The sequence below is a fragment of the Leucoraja erinacea genome, chromosome 7 (assembly GCF_028641065.1).
Source record: "Leucoraja erinacea ecotype New England chromosome 7, Leri_hhj_1, whole genome shotgun sequence".
NCBI lineage: Eukaryota > Metazoa > Chordata > Chondrichthyes > Rajiformes > Rajidae > Leucoraja > Leucoraja erinaceus.
This window is the reverse complement of record NC_073383.1, coordinates 61,815,135-61,841,245: the sequence shown is the minus strand read 5'-3', so window position 1 is coordinate 61,841,245 and position 26,111 is coordinate 61,815,135. Positions and strand designations below refer to the sequence as shown.

Below are 26,111 nucleotides of genomic sequence, written 5' to 3'. Positions count from 1 at the left end.
AGCAGATGGGGTGAATGCTTGAACAGATGGAAACAAACTCCTCCAAGTGATAGTTGAAGTGAGCTGTGCTCTGAGTTAGAGTTTGAAAGGAGCACAGGTGATGATGGTGCAATTAAAGTTCAAATTAAATGCAAAATATCATATCAATGCATGGTATTTTGTTCGTTTTACATTTCATTATCTTTGATAGTTTCTTGTTTTTTTACTACTTGCAGTGTTTATACATTTGCAATATTTACTCATTCATACAAACTTTTTTTAAAAAGAGTTCTGGTTTTTACAGCTCTGTAAGCCTTGACTAGTTTTACTCAACCTGAATGAGTTTGTACCTAACTCAGGGACAATGCATAAGGAACAATGAACTATAAGGGGAAATAGGAAAGTTAGCTCCTGTGATTCATTATTCCCTTCATATTCTTTGCTGACAACACCATAAAGATTGCTACTTCCTCAAGGTGAAGCCTGAAGAAACCCAAACCAGATAATGTGTCAAAGAGTGTTGTTTTAATTTATAGATCTTTGGTACAATTATTTACTCACTCCACAAAACCATGCCATATATCTCTGTATTGGAAGGTAACAGGTCAGTTATTACATAAAAATGTGTTATTGCTGCTATTCAGTTATTACATAAAAATGTGTTATTTGAGTTCTGAATTGGTTTAAGTGTAAATGTGCCTTAAGGGAAATACAAATTATATCTTCACTATTTGCAGGCAAGTGGATTGCTCCCAACCTAATGTTAGATTAATAATATTTACAATTGTGTGCGTTACCATTTGATTACAATTCAGAGATATCCAGCTCCAGTCTTGTTATGTTGTTATTGCCCCAATATGAAGTTGAATGGTTGAAATGAAATGAAATAAGGCTGCCACAGTTGCCAATTCAATCCTGCGTTACTACATTTCAGCAAAAAACTAAAGAATGGACCCAAGAGAACAATTTTGTTTCTGATATAGAACAGGTGTTTCAATTAACCCATCGTATCTGCTCAGTGGTTATCACCTCTGATTCACAATGTCATGGGGTTAAGTCCTACTTCAAAGCATTAAGGATAGACATGAAAGGTGATATTCCGTTACAGAATCTTTGGATGGCTGTTTAAAATGCATGGTTCAACCTCAATCTTGAGAAGTAAAATGGAAGAGTTACCATTGATGGCCTGGTCCATATTTATATATTTTTTTACAAATGTATTAAAATAAACTCTTTGGTTATTAGCATATTACGATTTGTAGGAGTTTGCTGTGTGCAAATCAGACAGGAAAGTCGACTTAAAGTTACAAAAGCACTTAACGGCCATAAAGTGATAAAATGAGTGGTGCTGAATGGGACAGGAAAGGATCAATAAATATGCAAACTTTTCTTTTTGTAATGAATACTTTTGGTAATTGTGCAATCTGTTTTTTGACATGAACCTCTATTTACACCAATTATATGTGTTTTATTATTTTTGGTATGCTTGGTCTTAGTGTTGATATCAGTGATGTTTCAATGATATAACTTCTCCCAACTTCTGCACCATTTTGATCAGTCTTCAAATGACAAAAGCAGAGAGGGGCAGGGGGTTAAATGCTGTTTCCTCATAGGGGAGCGATAATTAGGGGACCAGGAAAAGGACAAGTCATTTGTAGGTGAGATACTCAGTTGATAAACTTGCACGTCTTCAAATTGGCCTGTGTGGGAAGGAACTGCAGATTCTGGTTTAAATCGAAGATTGACACAAAAAACAGGAGTAACTCAGCGGGACAGGCAGCATCTCTGGAGAGAAGGAGTGGGTGACATTTCGGGCCGAGACCCTTCTTCAGTGGACTGTGTTTGATTAGCCCTTAAAGTAGTGTAAATCTGAGAAAATAAGGATCAGGCAGGAAAGTGGACATAAGGTGGAGGAATAGCTTTTACCTCATGGAAGAGTAGAGCATACTCAAGGGGTTACTTGTGCTTTAATTCCTTGTCTAATATTATTATATTTGTGCGTTGTCTAGTTCAGCTGAAGACTACATTCAAAATGTTACGTTTTCCTCTTTTCAAGCGCTGCTGGTTCACTGTACGTTTATATCATGCACTGCTTTTTATTTCAGGGGTCAGATTGAATCAGATGATATAAGCCAAACTATATTTCCTTCCTCTATTTTACATGTAAAGCAAATGAAATACAAACAGTGGCCAATGAAGTCATGCAATTCAATTAGTGTGCGATTTATTGCATTTATTATTTAACAATAATTAATCTGAAACATTTGTACTTTACTGGAATAAAAGCAAATTAAGGTAGAAATGAGTGCTATTGACCATTTAGAATGTAGCTGAGCCAGCGATCTGTGTTAAAGTGTGCAATTACCATTAATTGTTTCTACTTATATATAACATTCATTTTCATGTGGCAAACTAAGCTAACTTATACAATTATTTTTTTGAATTGTAGCTTTATTTATTAATGTACAGTTAATTAAAATTAGATCTAGAAAGTCCCAGAAAATTATGATCTAATGTACATTCCATGTAAAGTGGTAATTGATGGTAATATTGCCATTATATTAATAAAACAGCATCAGTTCCCCAGTGCTTTTCTGGAATTATGGACTCCAACTTCGAAGATACCTGACTACTAGATAACTCCATATCTTGCCCAATTACTTCACCATCTTATATTAAGGGTGAATTCATCAATGACACCCTTAATCATTGCACACATTCAGAAGGGCTTACCAAATAAATGTTAGAGATGGGATTCTTTTTCGACTCTTGAACTCACAATGAAGAAGAATCAACCAATTAAAATATAAAAAAAGCTATGAAAATTCCCACATTTGCATCAATGGTGGAAGACCTATGGTGGAACTTTCAACCATAAATGCAGGTTTTGAGAATATAATGTAAGAACTTAGGAAATAGAAACAGAAGATGGCATTTGGTCCCTTGCAACAGCCAGTAAAGTATTTTACCTCTGTGCCAAATTGCTCTACCTTAATATTCATAAATCTATTGTTTTTTCCACAGCACTCATTATCCTGATACAGTACTGTGAAAAACATTTTTTTTAATGCTATCCAGTTAAATCATACTCAGTACAAACAAGTAAACCAGGTAATGCAAATAAAACAAATCCCAATTCTGATAAAGGGAGTTAAAGGGCCTGTCCCACTGATGCGACTTTACAGCGACTGTCTTCGACCTCCAAGCTCGAGGGCACTCGCCTGGAAAACCTTGAGCTGGATCGATCGTCAGCGATGAAACTGCGAGCCGGATCGACCGTCTACACACACACACACACACACACACACGCACACACACACACACACAAGCATACGCACACGCACACGCATACGCACACACACACCGCAAAGGCGGGGGCCAGGGAAAGCGGGGGAGCACAGTCTGAATTTCACACCTGCGATGAACAGGAAGGTAAAAGATGGCTGCACAGTGTATGGTAAGTTCTTTAGAGAGCACGGAGGGGGAAGGGGAGATGAAGAGAGATGGAGAGGGGAGAGAGGGGGAGAGAAGGGGAGAGAAGGGGAGAGGGGAGAGAAGGGGGGGGAGAAGGAGTGGAGACACTTTTAAGAAGCCAGACAACTTTTATTAAAGTTTAGCAGGCATTTAATTTACCGGTCGGTTTTCTTTGGTTTTGAAAACTCCAATGAGCCAATAATGTAATTATTGTTTGTCTCCATTGCCTTCTTCGCCCGGTCAGCAAAGGAGATTGCCTACGGCTGCCCTCGACTGCCTATAACGACATAGTGACCCCAATCCACTGCAGTAAGAGTTCAAAAGAATCGTGCTGACCAAATTTTACTCACGTAAATTTTTTCAACATGCTGCGAAATTTTCCTCGACCAAACTGTGGCCACGAGTATGCGAAAACATCCCTCAGTCATTTTTTTGCTTTTATAACAATAACAGAATGTTATTCTCTGCAGGACTAAAAGATTGCCATACCTAGGCCACATAACATGGAAACAGGCCATTCAGCTCACCATGTTCATGCTGATGCAATGCTCTACAAGGCGCTGGTCAGACACATTTGGAATATTGTGAGCAGTTATGGGCACCATATCTCAGGAAGGACATGCTGGCTCTGGAGAGGGTACAGAGGAGGTTTACGAGAATGATCCCAGGAATGAGTAGATTAACATTTTATTGGTATTTGATGCCACTCAGCCTGTATTCGCTGGAGTTTAGAAGAATGAGGGGGGGACCTCATTGAAACGTACAGAATAGTGAAAGGCTTGGATGGAGTGGATGTGGAGAAGAGGTTCCATTAGTGGGAGAGACTAGATCTAGAGGTCATAGCCTCAGAATTAAAGGACGTTCTTTTAGAAAGGAGATGAGGAGGAATTTCTTTCTCTAGTCAGAGGGCGGTGAATCTGTGGAATTCTTTGCCACAGAAGGCAATGGAGGCAAAGTCAGTGGATATATTTAAGGCAGAGATAGAGAGATTCTTGATTAGTACAGGTGTCAGAGGTTATGGGGAAGGCAGGAGAATGGGGTTAGGAGGGAGAGATAGATCAGCCATAATTCAATGCCATAGACTTGTTCGGCCAAATGGCCTAATTCTGCTTCTATCATATGATTATTATCTATTTATCCAAATCACATTTACCAGCATTGACTCTCAATGTTCTACACCTGGGAAATTCATGTGCTCATTTACTTACTTCTTAAATGTTGCTAGTGACAGTACCTCCACGACCCCTCAGGCAATTTGTTCCACATACTAGTCACTCTCCATTTGATAAAAATCTTCCTAATTTTCCCACCAAAGCCTCCTCCCTAAACTAATGCTCTCTACTTATATACACCTTAAGACATCAGTAAACATACATCCCTGCTGCTCTCTTTCTTCTTCTTCTTCTTCTTGTGTATGGCGTGCACAGCCTAAAGTTGTAGGACAACTTGTTCTATTTGATCTTATTTGATTGTGCACGCCAGGTTGATTGCATTCGTCGAAACAGGGCGAACCACATGAAGGTTGCGATCTCCCACCCCCCTGCTGCTCTCATACCATTAGTTTGCAAGGTCAATACTCCCTAATGCTGGAATTAGCTTATATTGTCCCCAATAATACAGCAATCTTTCCCAACACTAATAATTTCTGGGATTCTTAGAACAGTGAATTGAGATCCTGGAATATGTCCTGTGAGCTGAGTTCCACTTTGTCTGGTAAATAACCTGCAATCTGGCCTACTTAACCTATCCTAAATTACTCTTACGTTTCATGCCAATACCTTCAGAACGTGAGACCGTATTCCTCCCACCAATCTCAGGGACTGTCCCTAAAGTAATGAGTCAAGTAATGAGAACTCTAGGCAAAACACCCACATGCTTATTAATCTTTTAAACTACTTTAAATAGACATCACAGGGGATGTGTTTGCATAAGCAGCACAAGAAAGAGGCAATGGAATGATTTGCTGGCATTGTTGTCGGAACCACTGGGCAATTTACCAGTATGCTGAAAACATAGCTTTCAATGCTGCTCTGATTAATGTATAACTAATCTGTTGGCTGTATGTGTCACCGGTCAATTGCTGGTATCATGTAAAATATCTACTGGTGAGTGTACAGGATAAAGGGAAGTGCAATGTAGATTAAGATGTCATTGAGTATTATAGGACTGCAACAGGCTTGTCAGTCTAGAGTGTCTGTGCTGGCTATCAAGTACCTTTCTATAATAATCCCATTTTCCAGCACTTTACTTGCTGCCATCTATGTCATGATATTTCAAGTGCTCTTCTAAATACTCCTTAACTTTGTGAGAGTAGCTGCCTCCATCATCCCCTGAGGCATTATGGTCTGGATTTCAGCTACCGTCTGGTTAAAAATAATCTACTTGGAGACTATTCTAAATCTCTTCACCCTTACCTTAAAGTAATGGTTTCTGCTAACTGACACCTCTGGTAAAGCAAAAAGTCTCTCACTATCTACCCTTTCCATACCCCCTCATCATTTTCAAAACCTCCTCATGCCACCTCAACTTTCTCTGCTCTAAGGAAAACACAGACAGCCAGTTTCTCCTCAAGAGGTGAAATGTTCCACCCTAGATGATATCTTGGTGACTCTCCTCTGGGCCCTCTCTAGTGTACTCAAATCATTCCTATTGTGTGGTGGTCAAAACTGCAGCCAATACTCAAGCTATGGCTGGACTAGTGATTTATCTAGTGATGACTAAAGAGTGGCACAACCGTGCTCCCCCAACTTCCTTTCCCTTTAAGCTTATTTATCTCTGGACATTTTCATGGGAATTATTCAATTCACCTATTTTTTCCATTATGATCGCACTGTATTGCCAGACAAAGTCAGACACTAAAAGTCTCATCTGCATCTTCCCCCCATTTGCCTCATCATAGTCTGCCATGCTTTCACATATTCAGACCTTCAACACTAAAATTCATCTACTTTTGCTCTTCTCTGAAGATATATCTTTTAATAAGCTTCGGGGCAAGTAGATTAATGTCCCTTTCAAGGGGTCGGTGTTTTCCTTTGACTAGTGAAATTCTAGTGAACTGCCTTGCTGTGTTTTGTTATAATTAAAGGTGGTGTTTGAACTGAGAATGAGCGAGTACAAATTTACACTCAGAATCAATTTTATTCTCAAGCATCAATCCTCAATATCCCCTTGGTTTTAGCTCACCAATCATTAGAATATCTATAATACTGAAAATTAAATGATTCTTATAGTTATTGTATGTTCTAATTTGACTTTGCCACTGGCCATAACATAATGAAACCTTATAAGGAGAATATTATACATATGTCTACAGCTGTTTACGAGGAAACAAAAAAAACATGTTATAGATTGTAATTAATTTGGACCATGTGATCTCGATTTTCAATGGAATATTACTATAGACAATGGACAATAGGTGCAGGACTAGCCCATTCAACCTTTTGAGCCAGCACCGGCATTCAATATGATCATGGCTGATCATCCACAATCAGTACCCCGTTCCTGCCTTCTCGTCATATCCCCTGACTCCGCTACCTTTAAGAGCTCTATCTAACTCTCTTGAAAGCATCTAGATAATTGGCTTGCACTGGTTTCTGAGGCAGAGAATTCCACAGATTCACAACTCTCTGGGTGAAAAGGTTTTTCCTCATCTCCGTTCTAAATGGCCTGCCCCGTATTCTTAAACTGTGGCCCCTGGTTCTGGTACATCTAAACACAAACTGGTTTAAAGTAAGGATTTAAAAAAATGTTATATAATTAAGCTAAAGGTAAATTCATGTTAATATTCATCTTTTTGTGGGGAGGAGGAGAGAGGGCTGTTACACTGTGATGATGGAAAGTAGACATTGAAGCAATGGTGCATGCTGAATTCTCGCTAAAATCAATGTCAGATGTTATAGATAATTCAAATTCAGAGAATCCTCACTTTAAAACAAAGTTCAGCACTAAAGAACTTGGCAAGAAACTCAGTATGAAATTGTCGAAATGAGTGTGTTTTGGTTCCTTGTGTGATAATACTGAAGACAATGTAAAAGGTTCTGCTTTTCCTTGGCTGTTTCTGACTGATTCCATGCATCATTGTAACTCTCACCCCTTCTGTTTACTCAAATTAAAAACTAAATGAGTTACGTTATTTCTCGACTAGTGCAGAGCAATGACACAGATGGTTGGGGAGAAAAAAAAAATCGAAAGGTAGCTTTAAATGCTCAAGGATTCAATTGTGTGTACAAAAATGCAATACTTCCAGACTTTTAGAGAAATTAATGTTTGTGTTGATAATTTTAAGAAACAGGCTAGTATAATTTGCAACTAATAAACCAATAAAAAAATGGTTACCAATTTTTCATGTTGAAATTTACCAATATAAATACTGTGACATGACAACAACCTTTTGCTATTCTTTTTGAAACATTCTCCACAATAAAGCCTCGCTTAAGAAAAAGTTTGTTTTTGTGATTTTCAACTCCAAATAATATATTTCTAATAAAAGATATGAAGGAAGTATTTGGAAATATCTATAATACACGGCGGATGACACAGTGGCATAGTGGTAGAATTTCTGCCTTACAGTTCCAGAAACTTGGGTTTAATCCTGACTGCAGGTGCCGCTGTACAAACTTTGTACATTCTCCCTGTGACCACATGGGTTTTCTCCGGGTGCTCTGATTTCCTCCCACAATCAAAAGATGGGTAGGTTTGTAGGTTAATTGGCTTCTGTAAATTGCCCCTAGTGTGTAGGATGCAAAACTGGGATAAGATGCAACAAGTGTACCGGTGATCGTTGTTGGTGTGGACTTGGTGGGCTGAAGGGCTTGTTTCCAGCCTATATCTCTAATCTAAACCAAACAACACTATTTGTAGTTGGAAACCAGATATATCTCTACAGTTGTTTTTAAGCTTACCCAGATATTTTAGTATCTTCTTTAATGCCTTCCCAAAGCAATACGTATGTATTGATATAAGAAAATAAAGTAATTTGCCTCAATTGTGAAAGTGTTTTCCCATTAAAATTCCACTGTTCATTAGGAGAATTTCATCTTGCAGCAAATCTTTACAGTTTCCAGTAATAAATATTTTCCAGTGAAAGCATCACAGTTAAAAACAAATGGTCTCTACATTCTGGTGCTGTAAAGATAGTTTTCAGTCATCAGATGGATGATAAAGAATGTCTATATCCTCCAAATGGATCAAAAAACTGCATTCATAACTTATGATTCATGTTCAAGTTTTTCCAAACATGTTGGGAATACGAGGCTGCTGAGACATTCTCATTGTAATTCCACGAAGCAAGTGCAAGGAACTGAAAATGAAGCATTTTTAATCCCATACAGAAATGAGCCTTTTGAATTCTGACCCAAAAGTGTTTTGATAAATTCCCCACTGAGTTTTTGAAAGCCCGGATAGATATAGTTCCAAAAAGTCACAATGGTGAAAAGGCCCCATGCACCATGAAGAACTTGAGATATTAAAGCATTTCCAGTCTTTACTGTGGCAAATGCTCTCTCTGTATCACAAAGGATCCTAGATAACAAGCAGTGTTTCTTCCAAAAAATTAGTAAAGACCAGAGTACCAAAGTACAAATTGAAGCGGTGACCAATCTGATTTACTGAACAATAATAACAAGTAAGGAAAATTTCTACAAATATTCAGATCAGGCTACTTCCGTGGGAAGAGAAACTGAGTTAATGTTTCAGGTTGAAGACCATTTTCAGAACTTGGAAAGAGACAAAAGGAGTTTGTTAAGTTGCAGAGAGAGAGTGAGTGTGTGGAACGACAGGGTAAAACCAGAATGGTCAAAGGGATAATGTGTGAACAAGCATATCTGGTCAGTGAGTAAATGGGTGCCATTAGAGAGTGAGACATGCATAAAGGGACATGGAGAAAAGAATGTAGGAGTTGCAAAATGCCGAGCAAGAAGGTATGCTAAGCAGATGAGGCCAGGCATGACCTCCACTCTCAGAAAAAAAAAAAAGAGGAGATAAAAAACATACACACCATGCCAAAATCACAGATAGACAACAGATACTGACAAAAGCTGGTCACCTTAGTCATAGAATTCAATATTATTTTAGAAGTCTGTAATATGCCAAAACAGAAGATGAGGTTCTATTCCTCAAGCTGGAATTATGCCTCACTGTAATAGTGCAGGAGGCCATAGATCGATAGGTCAGAGTAGAAATGGGAAGCAGAATTAAAAAGGCAGGCAACAGGAAGCTCTGGGTCGCTCCTGACGATTGAACACAGGTAGTCTGTAAAACAGTCACCTAATATTCTCGGGAATTTCTTTCATCCTACTTGCCAAAAGCCATTTTGTGGCTCCTTATGGATCTTCTAATTACCCGCGTGAGTTCTTTACTCCTTGTTTTATGTTCGTCAGTTGAATGGTAGATTTTTTAATATCTAGTTCATTTTTTTTACCTCAATTCCTCTCCATTATAAAGTAATGTCAGAAGATTTCTACATCAAGGTAAAGTACAAAATTGCAAGCTATTGTTATTGTGTTTGTTAATAACCCATGTTTATTTCTGGAGCAGAGAACTGTAGTTGAGCAAAGCATCCACCTGGTATCACATCATATGCAATTCTCTGTGTATAATCAAATAAAAGCTTTGTACATTTCACAGCTTTCCCAGTATCAAAAGGAAATAATCTATGAACTGACCAGTCTTCAAATTCTCAGGACATATTAAAGAGCTTCACAGCCAAGGAATTATTATTAAAGTGTAGTCGCTCTTGTTATGAAGGTAAATGCAGCAGAAAGGTCCTTTAAAGATCAAATGAATTGAGTGACAAGTTAATCTGCTTTTGGTCAGGAATATTGGATATTAGGAGAACTCCCTGGTTTTGATTTGTCGATGGCATGGGATCTCTTTCATCCTTGCAGTCTTGGTTTAATATCTTATTTGAAGGATATTACCATTGACAATGGGGCACAATGGGCCAATTTTAATTAGTGCCAGGATTCTTGGTGCCACCAGAATTTGCTGGATCAGCTGAGACTGTGCAGTCGTTAGTTAGACTCACGGTTGAAATAGTATCCGCCTTTGATGAAGCCATCAGAAAGCAACTCTGTGATTTAAAATTAACTTCACTCCTTTCCAATTGCGATCTTAACTCTTTCGCCACCTTCACTGTCATTACCAAATTTCTAAAGATTTCACATTAGTCCCTGTGTTGGTCTGCAATTTGTTTTGAAATCATAGTTTGTTTGACCCAGAAATTAGGAATATGAACATGTTAGCCAAATTGATTCTAAGAAACTAAATGGTATTACCCACAAGTGTTATATTTCACTCAGTTCCGACGTGCCAGGTATTATATGGCATAAAGTTGAGGCAAGTATGTCTCTACTGACCTGTCAGTGGGCAACTCCATAATTTGTGATATTTTCTTGCTGATACAGATATAGTTGTGACCATTGTAAAACTATTAGTTTGGAGTCTATTTGTAATTGAGATCATAAAAAAATACACGAGGATATGAGGGAAGGCTGGGTCATACAACTCTTAAAGGCTTGTTTAATCATTCTGTGTTGTGGTTGATCCTACACCTCATTAATTTTCCCAACTAAACCCCATGTCTTCTGGTCCCTTGGTGTCCAGATAGATCTCCAGTTCACATGGATTCAACGGATTAAAATTCTGGAGTACATACTCCAGAAGGCCACAAGTACATTTCAACAACATTACTTGCATTCTTTTGTGGTAAAGAATTCAAAAGCAAAAATATCCAAAGAAATGTACAAAGTTAATTACGGGCAGTTTTACAAAACTGAGATTCGGCCTGGGGTTGTCCATAGTTGAAACAGATTTATTTGAGGCTCTGTATATGCTGGCTAATTTAAGATGAAAAATGGGCCTAAAGGAGTTTCTGACCTTTATCTTTTATGACCTCAATAAATAATTAGTAAGGGAATCATTTTGCATACTCTTAAACTCCCATGTAAGGTTTTCTCACAACACCATCTACAGGTATAAGTCAAGCAGAATCTTATGCCACCTGCAGACTGTAGTATATTATAATCCAAGTAGATAATACACCAGCCTAAGTACAACACAGATTTCCCTGAATGGTGATTCACAAAAAATTATAATGCTATAAACACTTTATAGCTGTTTATTTTAATTGTGTACAATAATAAATCTTCCGCATCCAGGCTTTGCAATGCATGCCACATAATGTGAATCTCTGATTCACCTTAGAAAATGATTATGTACATGCTGGGTAAATAACATTTTACATCTGCCACATGAATTGACTCAGAATCGGCTCTGAGTAGTTCCTTCAAGCAATTATATTCACGGTGTCCTCTGCTGACATAAACTGATAGTGATGAAGTACAGTTGCCCGATTGAACCAAAGGCAACTTATTGTTAGTTAAAACTGAATGAAAGATTTTAAAGTTATTGTTATTGATAAGTTAGGTTTCACAGGCAGATGAGGAAATGGAGAGTGCCAGAAAAATGTATCGCCTGCCTCCCAATCATCCAGCAACTCAAGGAGATTAGTGAGCTAAAGTGCTTGTCTAACATTTTAATGATTCCTGTTCTTCGTCTATTGTGGACAAATGTTTATACCTTATATAAACTGTCATCATATCGTTGCTAACTCCCCTTCACTTTGGCAAAGGTCCTGAATCCCAATGCAGGGAAAAGCCTTTAAGTGTCTTTAGAGTAGATTGTAAAGAAATAAAACAAAGCTTCTCGTAATAATATTTCCCGTGTCATAAGCTATCTCAGGAAAACTTTGCTTCCAGGAAAGGCTTATTTGATAGTGTCATCAGTAATCAATTCTAATGAAAGTGGCAAAGAAGAATTAATAAACAGATGCCTACCTCTTTTCTCCACGGCCTCAATGCAAAGTTTCACAAATTTTGGAACAGTGCTTCCCTCACGCTTGCACAGTGTAGCCAGGTGGCAGCCAAATACTCGATCTATTAAATAATATAAACACATAGCTTGAATCAATTAGAAGACAATAGCTTTGGTAACAATGCTAGATCTTTTTTCTGCTTCTCAAGGTAAGTTATCTTTCTCTAGTATTAGTTTTTTAATCATCTCTCTGAATCAGCAGAAATATTACCACTGAATGGATGGATATTAATAAATATATGAACATGCAAAGCAATTACTGCTACCGTACTGAGTAATTTAACTAAATAGTAGCTGGATCCATAAAACTATTATAAAACTAGTTACAGTCCTTTTTTTCTGTTTTTGATTCTATCATATATTACTGCCCATATGATTATGGAAGTTGTTACATAGATATTGCAGTAAGACACATTAGCAGTGAAAAAAAAACAGTAAATGACGATAATGGTGTTTCAAAATAAAATGTTTAAATGCTTAAATACTTGTACGGGATGTAACATTTAGCATGAAATAATTTTTGCTAAAACATGGTACGTTAGATGTGAGCAGGATGATCTTGAATTTGCAAGGTGTCAAAGTAAACCTGGAATGGGAGATTACCATGAATACATATTAAATAAAATGATGAACTAATCATGATTAAGATATTGACAAATAACAACATTTAAAAACAGTGCATGCTGCTGACATTGTGGTGGTGGGCCTGATCTCCAATAACGATGAGAAGGCCTACCGTGAGGAGGTGGCTGATCTGGCACTCTGGTGTCAGGACAACAGCATCCTCTTGAATGTAAAAAAAACTAAGGAGCTGATTGTGGACTTAGGAGGGCACAACATCCGAGGACGTACACAACATTGAAGATAAATGGGGATACTGTGGATTGGGTGAGCTGCTTTAAATACCTGGGAGTCCACATTTCAGAAGATCTGACATGGACATCATACGTTGCCGCACTGGTGAGTAAGGCAAGGCAGCGCCTTTACCACCTCAGGCAATTGAGGAAATTCAGAGTGTCTCTGAGGATCCTCCAGTGCTTCTACTCAGCGGCTGTGGAAAGCATCTTGTCCGGAAACATCACAATTTGCTTTGGGAACTGCTCTGCCCAGGACAAGAAGGCTCTGCAGAGAGTAGTGCATTCGGCGAACGCACTATGGGAACTACATTCGCCCCCCTGCAGGAACTATACATCAGAAGGTGCAAATCCAGAGCCAACAAGATCATGGGGGACCCCTTCCACCCAGCAACAGACTGTTCCAGCTGCTACGGTCAGGCAAACATCTCTGTTGCCATGCCGTGAAAACAGAGAGGATGAGAAGGAGTTTCTTCCCAGAGGCCATTAGGACTGTAAACTCCTATCTCACCAGGGACTAACTTACTGTACCACTCTACTGTTGTGTGGTTTGCCGTTTTTTCTTTTTTTTTCCTCCCACAAATATGTAATTACTGATTCTATTCCATTCTGTTTTATCGTTTTTTTTTGCTTAATCCGCAAGCATTGCCACTTTTCACTGCACATCCCGTATGCGTATGTGACGAATAAACTTGACTAGACTTGAAGCATACAACAGGTCAGGCAGCATCTATAGAAAAAGAGACAAAGTTAATGTTTCTGGTTGGAGGCACTTCATTAGTGTTTTCAATTTGAAACATTAACTCTAGTGCTCTTTACATCAATGCTGCCTGACCAACTAAGTATTTCCCGCATTTTTTATTTTATTTCATATTTCCAGCATCTGCAGTTAAAAATAATTATTAATGATGTACTTAAGTTTGACAACAATGATAATACAAGTAATTCCATCTGAGGTACCTAAATATATTTTGTATACCTTTCATGTTAGTCAGTTAGCTTGTTTCAGGTTAAGAATTTAATGGTTGGCTGTGTAAAGTTTCAAGCAATTTATCTATTTTCACACAATAAAATGGAATTAAATATGGATGTTCATATGTTACAGATGTTAATGAGTTCATTTTTCTTGGGAGAATTTCCATGTTTACAGTGAGACATGGGAACTAATCTGGAATAGTATGTCTGAGTTCTGAACTAGCAAACGGCAATAACAAAATACTGCAGATGCTGGAAAACTGAAATAAACGAAAACCAGAAATCAGAGCTGGTTCTGATGAAAGGGGATTCATTGATCTAAAGCATCAACTGCTTTTCTCTCCACAGATGCCATTAAACTTGCTGAATATTTCCAGCATTTTCATTTTATATTCTAAAATCAGATTTTCTGATTTTCAACAATGAGATGTTAAACCAGATATCAGCTTATTGTCCATTTGAATTCTATTGCATTCATATTGCAGAAGTGATTCTTTAGGAACACATGATTCATTAAAATATTACACAGACATTGCACAACTAGTTATACTGGATTTTCAAATAAAATGTTTTTATTTAATGCATGCCAAAAAACATATCATTAGTTAAAATGAACAGAGGCAATTATTAAGATTCTGGTGGAACTATGCATTTGCTTATGGATAGTGCTGGCCTGATATCTGTTATTTTAATTTAGTTTTGAAGTATTTGATTCAAAACATTAGTTTAGGTGCCAATTCTCATTGTCCTTCTGTATTTAACAGGCATGATATTAATTATATTAATCTCGAAGTTTGGTAAAGAAAAACTTGCGTTTATCATCTTCTGAGCAAAATAAGATGGTTGGTTTAAACAGGACAACTGCATCTCACCTTTCAGCAAGAATGATCAATGGTGTTAAGGTATAATTGGAGCCAGAAGTTAGACCTTTTGTTGTTTGTTAACAACAAATTTGGAAAGGAAGAACTCTAGAACTTTAAGGTGCACTTGGATATAGATTTAGCAAACATTTCTTGATAAAATCTGTGTTCTGTATGAGATAAAGATTAAAATCAACAATACATCTGCAACATTTCTGACAACTTTTTTCAGCAGTTCTGCATATCAAGGCAAGACCCCACGTTATTTTGGATTCAACGCTGTAACCTTTCCAATGAACTTCAGCATTGGAGAAAGGCTAAGGCTAGGCAAAGGATTTATATTGTTACAAATGTCTCCTGGTTTCAAAGAGTCCCAATATATCCAGCTTGAAATATTGTCATTTTCAAAATAGTGGATATAAAATCTTGCTGAGGATTCAAAGAGAGATTTCACTTGTAATATTTTCTGTGGATAGCTAACAACTGAGTTATGAAATCCAATTTCAAGTATGAGGATCTGATAGCTTTGACACTAACCAAATGCCTGTGACTCCCTTAATCCCATCTAACAAAGGACTCAGCAATCAGAACCATTATGTGCAGTCGCTATAGTAGACAGGTGTCTATGTTGCAGATCTAATTGAATCCTGACAATATTTTTGATCTAGCACTTCATGTTACCATGATGAGGGACTACTGACAACCATTCTTCTCCAGAATAATTCCACATTCCTTGATCCTCAACTAACTGTGTCCCTGGAATAGGGGGCAGAGTTTTGCGTTTGCAACCCTCAGAAGCAGAAAATAGCACTCAGATTTTGCATCTTATTTCGAGTGTTAGTTGTAATTGCAGAGAGAAAGGATTGATGGGTACGAGGCATGTGGATCGCATACTGTGTCATTTTTAGAGTTCACGGAGTTTCTTTAGAACATGCCAAACATTTTTGTGCCCAGGGAGCAGCTACTCATATGTCACAACCTTCAACAGGGCAACAAAGTTTTAAAACAACAAAATGTCTTCAATGCCATACAATGCAGGAATAGTCTATAAGATAATGTGCAGTTCATGAAACAAAATGATGCTCCATTTAGAATACTGTACTGCAGTTCCTTAACACGTTCCTAATCAGTTTCCTTCATTTGCAAAAATGGGCTGGTGGAGATCGCAAAATCACAAGTGGAATTTTTTTAACTTAAGTTAACGTTAAATTCCCAAAATTAAATGTCTGCAAAATGTACATTGAAATAAATAAATGTTTATATTTGAATTGAATGATTTGGCTCCCTCCTTTGGACAAATTTGTTACAGATGAATTAGTGCTGCAAGTGTGACAAACTCAGCTTTTACATTAATCTGGAGATTCCTTTTTCAAATTTCTCATGCAAGACATCAGGCTAATATTAAATAAAATTGTTCCAGGGACACAGTTAACTGAGGATCAAGTTTCTCCAGGTTGTAGCAAGATACAAGTTGTGGCTACTTCCAAATTATTACATTGTTGCTAATAAGATATGTCAAACAGTGTTTTTATTCTGCTAAGATAACCGCTAACCTTTTAAAAACTAAAAAGTGAGCACTGCAGAATAATTCCACTACTCACGAGAAGGAGGAAGTTTATCCTCCAAATATTTGCGTTCTTGAAAAATGCATTTCTTCTCCAATTTTTCTGCATTGACAGTTACATCCTCACTGACAAGCATGCTCCTTTCACATATTGTATGTTTAGGATTTTTGAGGAGCTGGAGAGTTCATTGTTCTTCTGCCTGTCCAGCTGCAGTGATTTCTAGGCATTTATCAACGTTGAGCTCTAAACAGTGAGCTTATGCTTAAAGTCTCATGTAAACCTTGTGGTGTTATTTTTTCCTATCTTGCCAATAGATCAGGTTTATTATTGTCATGTGTACCAAGGTACAGTGAAAAGCTTTGCTTTGCATTCAATCCAACCAAATCAGATAATACTTTCTAAAAACACAATCAAGCCAAACTTGAGTACAATAGATAGTGTCAAGAGAAAGACACAGAGTGCAGAATATACAGTAGTTCTCGGCATTATGGCACAACAGTTCCAGAGACAAAATCCAATGACTGCAATGAGGTAGAGGGGAATCAGACTGTACCCAAGCTTATAGAAGGACCATTTAGAAACATGATAACAGAGGAGAAGAAGCTATTTCTGAGTCTAGTGTTGCCTGCTTTCATGCTACTATCTTCTGCCCGAAGGGAGCAGGAAGTAGAAGGAATGAATGGGGTAGGAAAGGTCTTTGATTATGTTGCTGGCTTTCCCAGGGGAGTGTGAAGTGTAGACGGTCACATCTTTGTAACTAAATTTCTAAAGGTAAAATGCAGACCTTTTTACTTGCCCTTGAATAAGTCCAGCTTATTAGGTTATTTTGATTACGGATCTCAGGATCAGATATAAAAAGTGAGCAAGTTAAAACAAAAATCCTGTGATTTTCCAGGGAATAATTAGATTTTATGTTTCCTTTTTATTTGTATATACTAATTGGTGGTTTCCTTTGATTTGCTTTAAAATAAATTTCTAAAGTTTTGAACCCTAGTATTAATAACAATGCAGCAGAGTGACATTCTATGTTATGATACTCTGGCTTATTGTATGAGATGTCAGGCAGCCCCAATACATCGATTCACTCAAGTAGGCAGATACCTACCTTCAAGCATTATGAACCATAACTAATAGTTTCTGCTTTTGCAGTAGTGAGTTAAACCACTTCACAACAGAGCCACTGCTACAATTAGTTTCACTAATGCCAAGTAATGTAGCTTTAACAGAAAAATGATTTTGTCAGCAACAATCTTGGTGCCATCAATCCCAATGCCAAGGCAGTTATTTTTCCATTCATTGGGCTTACTTTATACCCATGGAAAATTAGAAACTATATTAAGACATAATATAATATTTGATTACTGATGCTCAGAACATTCTGTTTTAATGAAAATTTCATATTCTACGAACAAAATTAAAGAGAACCTCCATTAAGCATTATTTGAGTTGAATCAAGATTTGAATGAGTGGGAGATGAACATGATGCTCTATTGAATGTGAATCAAGATCATAATAAATATGTTAAATAAGGAAGTTCTACCTTTTATGGAATTTTAAGGACCACTCTAATTGAGCAATAATAAATGTGATAATGGTATAGCATACTGTAATGGTCATGATACGTTTTAGCAAGCCATGGTTATTTTGGCAGGACATGAAGCTGATACCACAAAGTGACCTTGATTAGCTAAAATTAATCATTGTTCCACATTTCATCTACTGCTTTAATGATCTGAAAGTGCAAGGAAAATATTTGAAAATTATATGTCTATTCTGTTCCGATGTCCTTTAACTTTCCTTTTTGAACAATATGTTTACGACAGCTTTAATATCCAGGGGTTTAAATAAAATGCCTCACCTTCAAAAAATGTAATAACTTCTTCACAAAAAATATTTATTTGCCAAATATGCTGAAAGATGTATCTCTGAGTTATCATGCAATCTATCTCATTTTCTTTTCATTCCACTAAGGAGAACATTCATTATATTTCCTTTCTTAAATACAATCTATCCTTCATTTTTAAATGGTGTTACAACCAATTAATTTCTTGGTGTAAAGTCCCACTATATTAGAAAATACTGAGAAATGACATATGAGGATAACATTAAGTTTAATATCAGATACCAGTAAATATCAATAATGTAAGCGTAGCTTCATTTTGAGAGTTGAATTTTCAGTAGACTGGTTAATTTTCTACGAGTGTTTTAGGTAATTGTAGAGCTTCATGAGAGTTCTAAACTGGCATATTTTACTTGACTAAACCAACTTCTCATAACTTATTTAAAGAATGTCACACCCAATGGGCACTTCAACAGCTAACTTTTAAATATGTGGACTCGCACATAGTATATGAAATAAAGGACTAGTTAATTTGGCGGCATTTTAATCAGTATCAATATTGGGAAAAATGCAATTGCTATTTTAAAAAAAAAGTATTTGGACAATTTCAATAATTGTGTTTGACGGATCATTTCAATAATTGTGTTTCACTACGACACCCATCGCCACTCATGTGAGCAAATTAGACTAGCTTGGATAGGGCATCTTGGTCAGCAAAAATGAGCTGGCCCTTAGGCCCTGTAAACATGCTGTATGACTTCATGACTATCATTCCTTCAAATCCTCCAAGCAGTACTTTATTTTGGACACATACTGTATTTTGCTATCCCACTCTCCAGACAATTACATTTCATATTTCCCTTTATTCCTCAACAACTCAGTGCCTTCCTCTGAACATAGAAATGTTTTAGCAATATTCTTGCATGCTTTAAAAAAGCGATTGAAAATTGTAAACATTTTGTCATCAATTTATGCAGAATAATATCTGATCTGTAAAAATATTACATAAGTATATTTTAAACTGTGTGAACCAGACGTGGGGGATCTTAAGAAAGTATTTTACATACTATTGTTCTAGGGTAATTTGCCAGGCTATCAGTGTTGTTTAACATTTTGATAATAATTAATATTATTATTAAAAAATGTAGCAATCAGTTCATTGAAATAATATTTGCTTATGGAATTTGCTTGAACTTGTATTGATATCCCAGATCGTAACTGCTTATAATTTGCCATACAGTTAGAAGAGGCCAGGGTAAAAACAACATCGCAGACAGAGGCATGTAGATATGCACAAGTAGGTTTGTTACAAAATGGAGGATAGTCACATCGTATGTTAATGACTAGGTATTATGGGACTTGAACACATTCCATTACTGTGGTCTCAGTGACAGAACTGATTAGATGGGCCTCTGTTTATCAGAATTGAGACAGTTCAAGGTGGGTACAAAAGGTCACTGAATACCAGAGACATTGTTCTAGCTTTGTGATAGTGCGCAGAATGTCTGGTAAGCATCATGGGATGACACAGAGCTGTCTCCAGGATGGTTAAACTGTCTCTTGTCTCTAATTAGAGACCTGGTTGGGTATGCATGTATTGTGTATAATCAATTATTTATATTGTCTGTAGCCAGCAGATGAACTAGAAAATATATATTAAAAATAAAAATATATACTTTTCCTTTATTCTGAGGAAAAGTTGTCTGAAATATTAAAATGCGCAGGGAATTTTCCCCATTCATGATAAACAATAAACCTTTAATGGTAGCATCAAATAGTTAAATGATATTGCTGTTGTTTAGTTTAGTTTAGAGATACAGTGTGGGAACAGGCACTTGATCCCACCAAGTCTGCCCTGACCAATGATCATCTGCACACTAGTTCGATCCTACACACTAGGGACAATTTACAGAAGCCAATTAACCTACAAAACCACCATCTTTGGAGTGTGGAGGAAGCCGGAGTACCCGGAAAAGACCTATACGATCACAGGGAAAACGTACAAACACCATGCAGACAACAGCCATAGTCAAGGTTGAACCTGGGTCTCAAGCATTGTAAGACAGCAATTCTTTCTCTGCACCATTGTGCCACCATTGTAATAGCAAATACATTAAAATAAAGCATTTTAAATATGGCCTGATTATTGCAAGTTAACATTTGCTTCTAAATGATTGTTATCATATGATATCTATCTGATTTCATAATCATATTTTAAAAAGCATTCCAAATCTCTTGATCAGGGGATAATTATGTCGAATTAGAAGATAGAGCTGGGACAGGAGAAAAACAAAATGATGCACTGATACTTAAATCATTATACAGCTAAATTGTTCAGCTCACAACTCAATGATTGAATTTACTACACCAATGTTATTAAGTGTATTTCGACCACATGCAGAATTAGTGCCAATTGTAATTGGCGGAATTAGTACCAAGGTTCTGGATCACACTACTCTTTGACTGCATATGATTATATATAATGTCTCCAGTACAATAGCAACAAAAACAGCGATCATGCAAATATAGGTTTATAAAATCTGCAAAAGTTTTGAGGACTATCCCACTTCTGCATCTCTCTTAATCACCGAAAAAACTACACCGTGCTGGAATCAGACTGAAAAAGGGTCACAACCTGAAATATCGCCTATCCATGTTCATTAGGGATACCGCCTGATGTGCTGAGTTACTCTAGCATTTTGTGTCGTTTTTTTGTAAACCAGCATCAGTAGTTCCTTTTTTCTATCTCTTAATCACCTAGTTTAACTGGTAAGTTTCAATCAATGCTACGATTTAGTAAAGTACCCCACCTTTCCAGTTGAAGGGAATATGGCACTGGGATGAACAAATTTAAAGGATGTATTCACAGTGAATATGTGAATAATGTGAATCATTCATACGTGAATTATAGTTGTTTCGCTATTTCTTCTCATACATCCATCTAATTTTCCACTGTGGTTTACACAGCACAGTTTTACAGCTGGACCAAAGTTTTAAACATTTTGAAACCTTCAGATAGTTTTTTTTTTTCTTAAGCCAACACAAATCACATAATATGGGGGAAAGGTTCCTCTTCTGTTTTTGAAGGGTGGTGCCACTTTGAGAGATATTGTAGCTCTGAAAGGCATTGCATAAATGCTACTTATTTTCAAACAGCAGGCAGGCAAGCCTTCATTGGCTCCATACGTGGGATGGCCCATTCACAAGCTTATTCATATCCAGTCTCACTAGCATCAAACAGTTCTGTCACAAATGATCAAACTCATTCCATTTATTAAAGTCCTTTTTGTGTCAGTCACAACCAAGTTTTTTATTACATTCACAAGATTATGACTTCTTTTCAACTGTGGCCAAGCTGCTCACAGTCTCAAAAACAAGCATATTTCTGTTAAGATTTTTTTTTGTGCAACTGGAAATGCATCTAAATTAATGTGACTTTGAGTGTTGCACGAACCATTCCTGTCATCATATCCTTGATGCGCTTCCAAATTGTTATTGAGTTTAAATTCATGATGTAAATTCAGAGTGATTTCCGGTTCTTTTTATTCAGCTTTGAGTATTTGTGCACAGAACTGCACATTTTATACACGTAATTATTGCTTCGAGCACCTACTGCATTTCTGAGGTATTTTCATCTGGGAAGATCCCCTTGAAGAGAGTTACATGATGGTCAAGGTCATTGAAACACACACACATGTAAGGCAGCCCAGTGAAATCACATTTGATAAGTATGAACATTTTCCAGCCAAATACGAAAGATAATTATTACTGTTGACTTGGTAACACAGATGTTGCGTATACTCTAGAATTTTTCCTTGTAAGAAAATATGTCAAATAGTTATTTCAGCATCAAAAAAATGATTATCCCAAATAAAATCAAGAAAAGCATTTAACACATTAAATCGTGAAATCATTCTAGGTGTTTATAATGTGTTTCTTGAGAGAGAAAAACGAATATTCATCTTTTTATGTGACTTTCATGAAAGGACGTTAACATTTGAATAGAACTGTGAACAGTTAACTTTAATTATGACTATAACCTAAAAAACCTGATAGCATTTCAACTCTTAACATTATATTTCATTGTTAGTAATATAATACATGAACCAAGATGGAGACTGGGCCAGAGGCATACATGTGAGTGATTTATTTTATAATTAACCCCTTTGCAAACAGAAAGGAACAGTTCTGAACTTAATTGCTGAGCCCTTAGGAAAGATGTTTAGCTTTCAAATGCATTCATTTAAGAGTTATATTTTATGCAAGTGTATTTTAATTTGGGCAACCATCATTTGTTTTGCTACTTTTTTGGGAGTACTTGGACAAGTGGACATTTCCAGATCAATTTAGAATAGCTCACTTTCCCTAATTAACTATCAGAAATAATTAAAATAAGCTGCATCCTGATCACTTTGTTTCAGTGAGAACATTGTTGGTTGAATTCAAGGTCAAGAAATCCAACATTTCACAAAAACGTCGGATAATAATCTAAACTGCTTCCTCAATACAATCCTAAAAGGATGCTGCACTGTTGAATAGACTGTGCTGATTAATGCCACTAAATTTCTGCAACAACTCATCTTCCATGCCACAATTCTTAGCCACATTACTCTCCAACATAAGGGCATAGATATTACAACACAAGCAAGTTGCTCAAGAAGGTAAAAAGGTAGAAAGGTTAGTAAGCACAAGGGGCCAATTGGCCTATTTTGTCTGCATCAGCTATCCACTGGAGAAACTCAACTCTCTGATTCCATCCATTGGACCCTTCTGCATGGTCTTGCAAATGTTTTCCCCACGCATTTGCCCATTTGCACATATCGAAGGCCTAAATGGAGTGTATCTCCACTAAATCTATGCTAGCACAAACCACAGTCCATTGCTTAGTCAAATGCTATCAATTCCATCTAGTACCCCAGAGACACAGAAGACTTGGAGATGCTGGAACCTTGCATTAAAAAAACACAATGCTGGGGGAACAGTGTGTATGTGGAGGGACCTGCAGGATCTGTGGGTAAGACTGAAGTAGGATCCTAACCTGAAGCATGATCTGTCCATTTCCTTTCACAGATGCTGCCTGGCCTGCAGAGTTCCTCCAGCATTTTTTTCCCCCATTCAGACCCCTCATCATTGTATGTAGGAAGAAGCTGCAGATGCTGGTTTAAACCAAAGATAAACACAAAATGTGGGAGTAACTCAGCAGGACAGGCAGCATCTCTGGAGAGAAGGAGTGGGTGACGTTTCGTGTTGAGATCCTTTTTCAGACAATTCAGGGAAAGGGAACAAGAGTATAGACAGTGATGTAGAGAGATATAGAACAAGTGAATGAAAGATATGCAAAAAAGTAACAATGATTAAAGGAAATGGGCCATTGTTAGCTGTTTGCTTGGTGAGAACAGGAACCTGGTGTGACTTGGGTGGAGAAGGGGTGGAGCAAGAGGGAGTGCAGGGGTTACTTGAAGTTTGAGAAATCAATAATCATACCACTGGGTTGTAAATTGCCCAAGCAAAATACGAGATACTGTTCCTCCAATTTGTGATTAGCCTCACTCTGACAATGGAGGAGGCCTAGGACAGAAAGGTCAGTGTAGAAATGGGAATGGGAATTAAAGTGTTTGTAGATCAGGTAGGTCACCACAGCTGCTCACTGTCTACATCTCTTGTTTCCCCTTCCCCTGACTAGTCTGAAGAAAGGTCGCGATCCGAAACATCACCCACTCCTTCTCTCCAGAGATGCTGCCTGTACCGCTGAGTAATTCCAGCATTTTGTGTCCACCCTCATCATTTTATATATTTTATCAAATCCAAACATTCTAAGCCTATAGAATTTACCTTTGTAATTGTAGTCTCTTATCCCAGGAATGATCCATGCCTTCATATAATGTGGCAACTTGAATTGAACACATTACTACAGTTGCAGCCAGATTCGTGTTTTGGGAAAGTCCAACATGTCTTCTCTGCTTTTATACTTCATGCCACTCTCAATGAAGTGCATAAGTTTGGATAACTTACCAATCACTTTCTCAAACTGTCCAAGCTCTTTTAAATACTTGTGATCGCATTACGCACTCTGCTCCTGCATTCCTGGATTTTGTTTTGACGTTTCAGATAACCTTGTTTTATGACTCCTTATCAAAATCCTTGTGGGAGTCTATGTGCACCACATTATCTACATTACTCCCATCAACCTTACTCCCATTAACCTTAAAAATAACATTGAAATTTATTATACTCACTTTGTCTTTAATATGTCTTAATTAGTCAATTTTTTTTACTAGATGTCGATTAAATCTGACCAAGTTTTCTAATAGGTTGCACGACACTGAAGTTAAATTGACGGACCTGTAGTTACTGGTCCATTCTTATGGGCCTGTCCCACTTAGGCGATTTTTCAGTGGACTTCCGGCGACTGTCAAATTGCTGGCAGTCGCCTGAAAAAACGGCAACTGGAACAGCGACTGTCAGAGTGGAACACACACACACAAACACATTGCTTCCTTCACCAGCCTGTTATGCAGGCGGGGGACAGGGCAAGCTGTCGAAAAAATTCACACAGTGCAAAGCCAAGGTGAAACAGACAGGTGAACAGGAAGGTTGGCATGGTAAAAAGATGGCTAAAGCACAGTGTACGATAAGTCTGTTTAAAAGAGGGAGGGAGAAGGGGAGACGGTGGGATAAGGGGGGAGAATGAGTGGTGACAACTTTTAAGAAGCCAGAGATGCACGGCTGTGAAGCTCGGCAGACATACAACATTACCAGTTGGTTATCCTTGGTTCAGAAAACTATTGCTTCAGGGCCTGTCCCACTTGGGTGACATAATCCGCGAGTCCAGAAGAGTGCCTTCGACCGTCAAGCTCGAGGACACTCACCTGGAAAGCTTCGAGCTGGATCGACCGGCCGCGTTGAAACCGCGAGCTGGATCGACCGAAGCGCGAGCTGCATCTACCGACCGCACACACATACATACACACACACAAACACATCGCGAAGGGGGGGGGGGGGGGGGGGAGAGCAGGGTAGGGGTGTCTGCACGATGAAGATGAAGTGGGGGGGGGGGGGGGGGGGGGGGGGGAGAGAGAAGAGGAGAGGAGAGAGAGGGGAGAGAGGAGGAGAGAGAGAAGGAAGGGAGAGAAGGGGAGAGAAGGGGGAGAGGGGAGAGAAGGGGGGGAGAGGGGCGAGAGAAGGGGAGGGAGGGGGGGGGGGGGGGAAAGGCGTGGAGACAGTTTTAAGAAGTATAATAAAGTCAACGAAGGAGATTGCCTACGGCTGCTTTCGACTGCCTGTAAGTAAATAGCGACCCACTCCACTGCCCTTCGACCTCCTTTGACTACCTACGACTAGCATCACAACCAGCTACGACTAGACCTGTGACTAAAAAATTATCGATTTTTCAAACGGAGATCTATTTTTAGTCGAGGCCGGTTTTAATCATGATGAAAAAAAAGCAGCAACCTAGATGAAGCCTCGACCACGCGGAAACCACTTTCGGCCATTAGGGAGAGTGACCAAAACCTCCTGTGACCTCGTGGCGACCTTGCAGCGACCATGGGTGGTGGGCAAGGTCACCAGAGGTTGCTGTGGAGGTCTCCTAAGTGGGACAGGCTCTTTACCTTTTTTTTCCCCCCCAAAGAAATTCACCAGTCAGCACCGGCTACAACCTACGAGAACCTCTGAGAACCTTTGACCTCCTGGC

General features: G+C 38.0%; 1 protein-coding gene across 1 annotated transcript in view; it reads right to left on the bottom strand.

Annotated features, from left to right (window-relative positions):
* Nucleotides 1-26,111, bottom strand: part of LOC129699053 (rho GTPase-activating protein 15-like) — a 688,053-nt gene that overhangs the window by 214,013 nt on the left and 447,929 nt on the right. Inside the window, exon 11 of the mRNA XM_055638666.1 lies at nt 12,288-12,386. Coding sequence (XP_055494641.1) covers nt 12,288-12,386 — 99 coding nt within the window. The remainder of the gene's footprint in view (nt 1-12,287; nt 12,387-26,111) is intronic.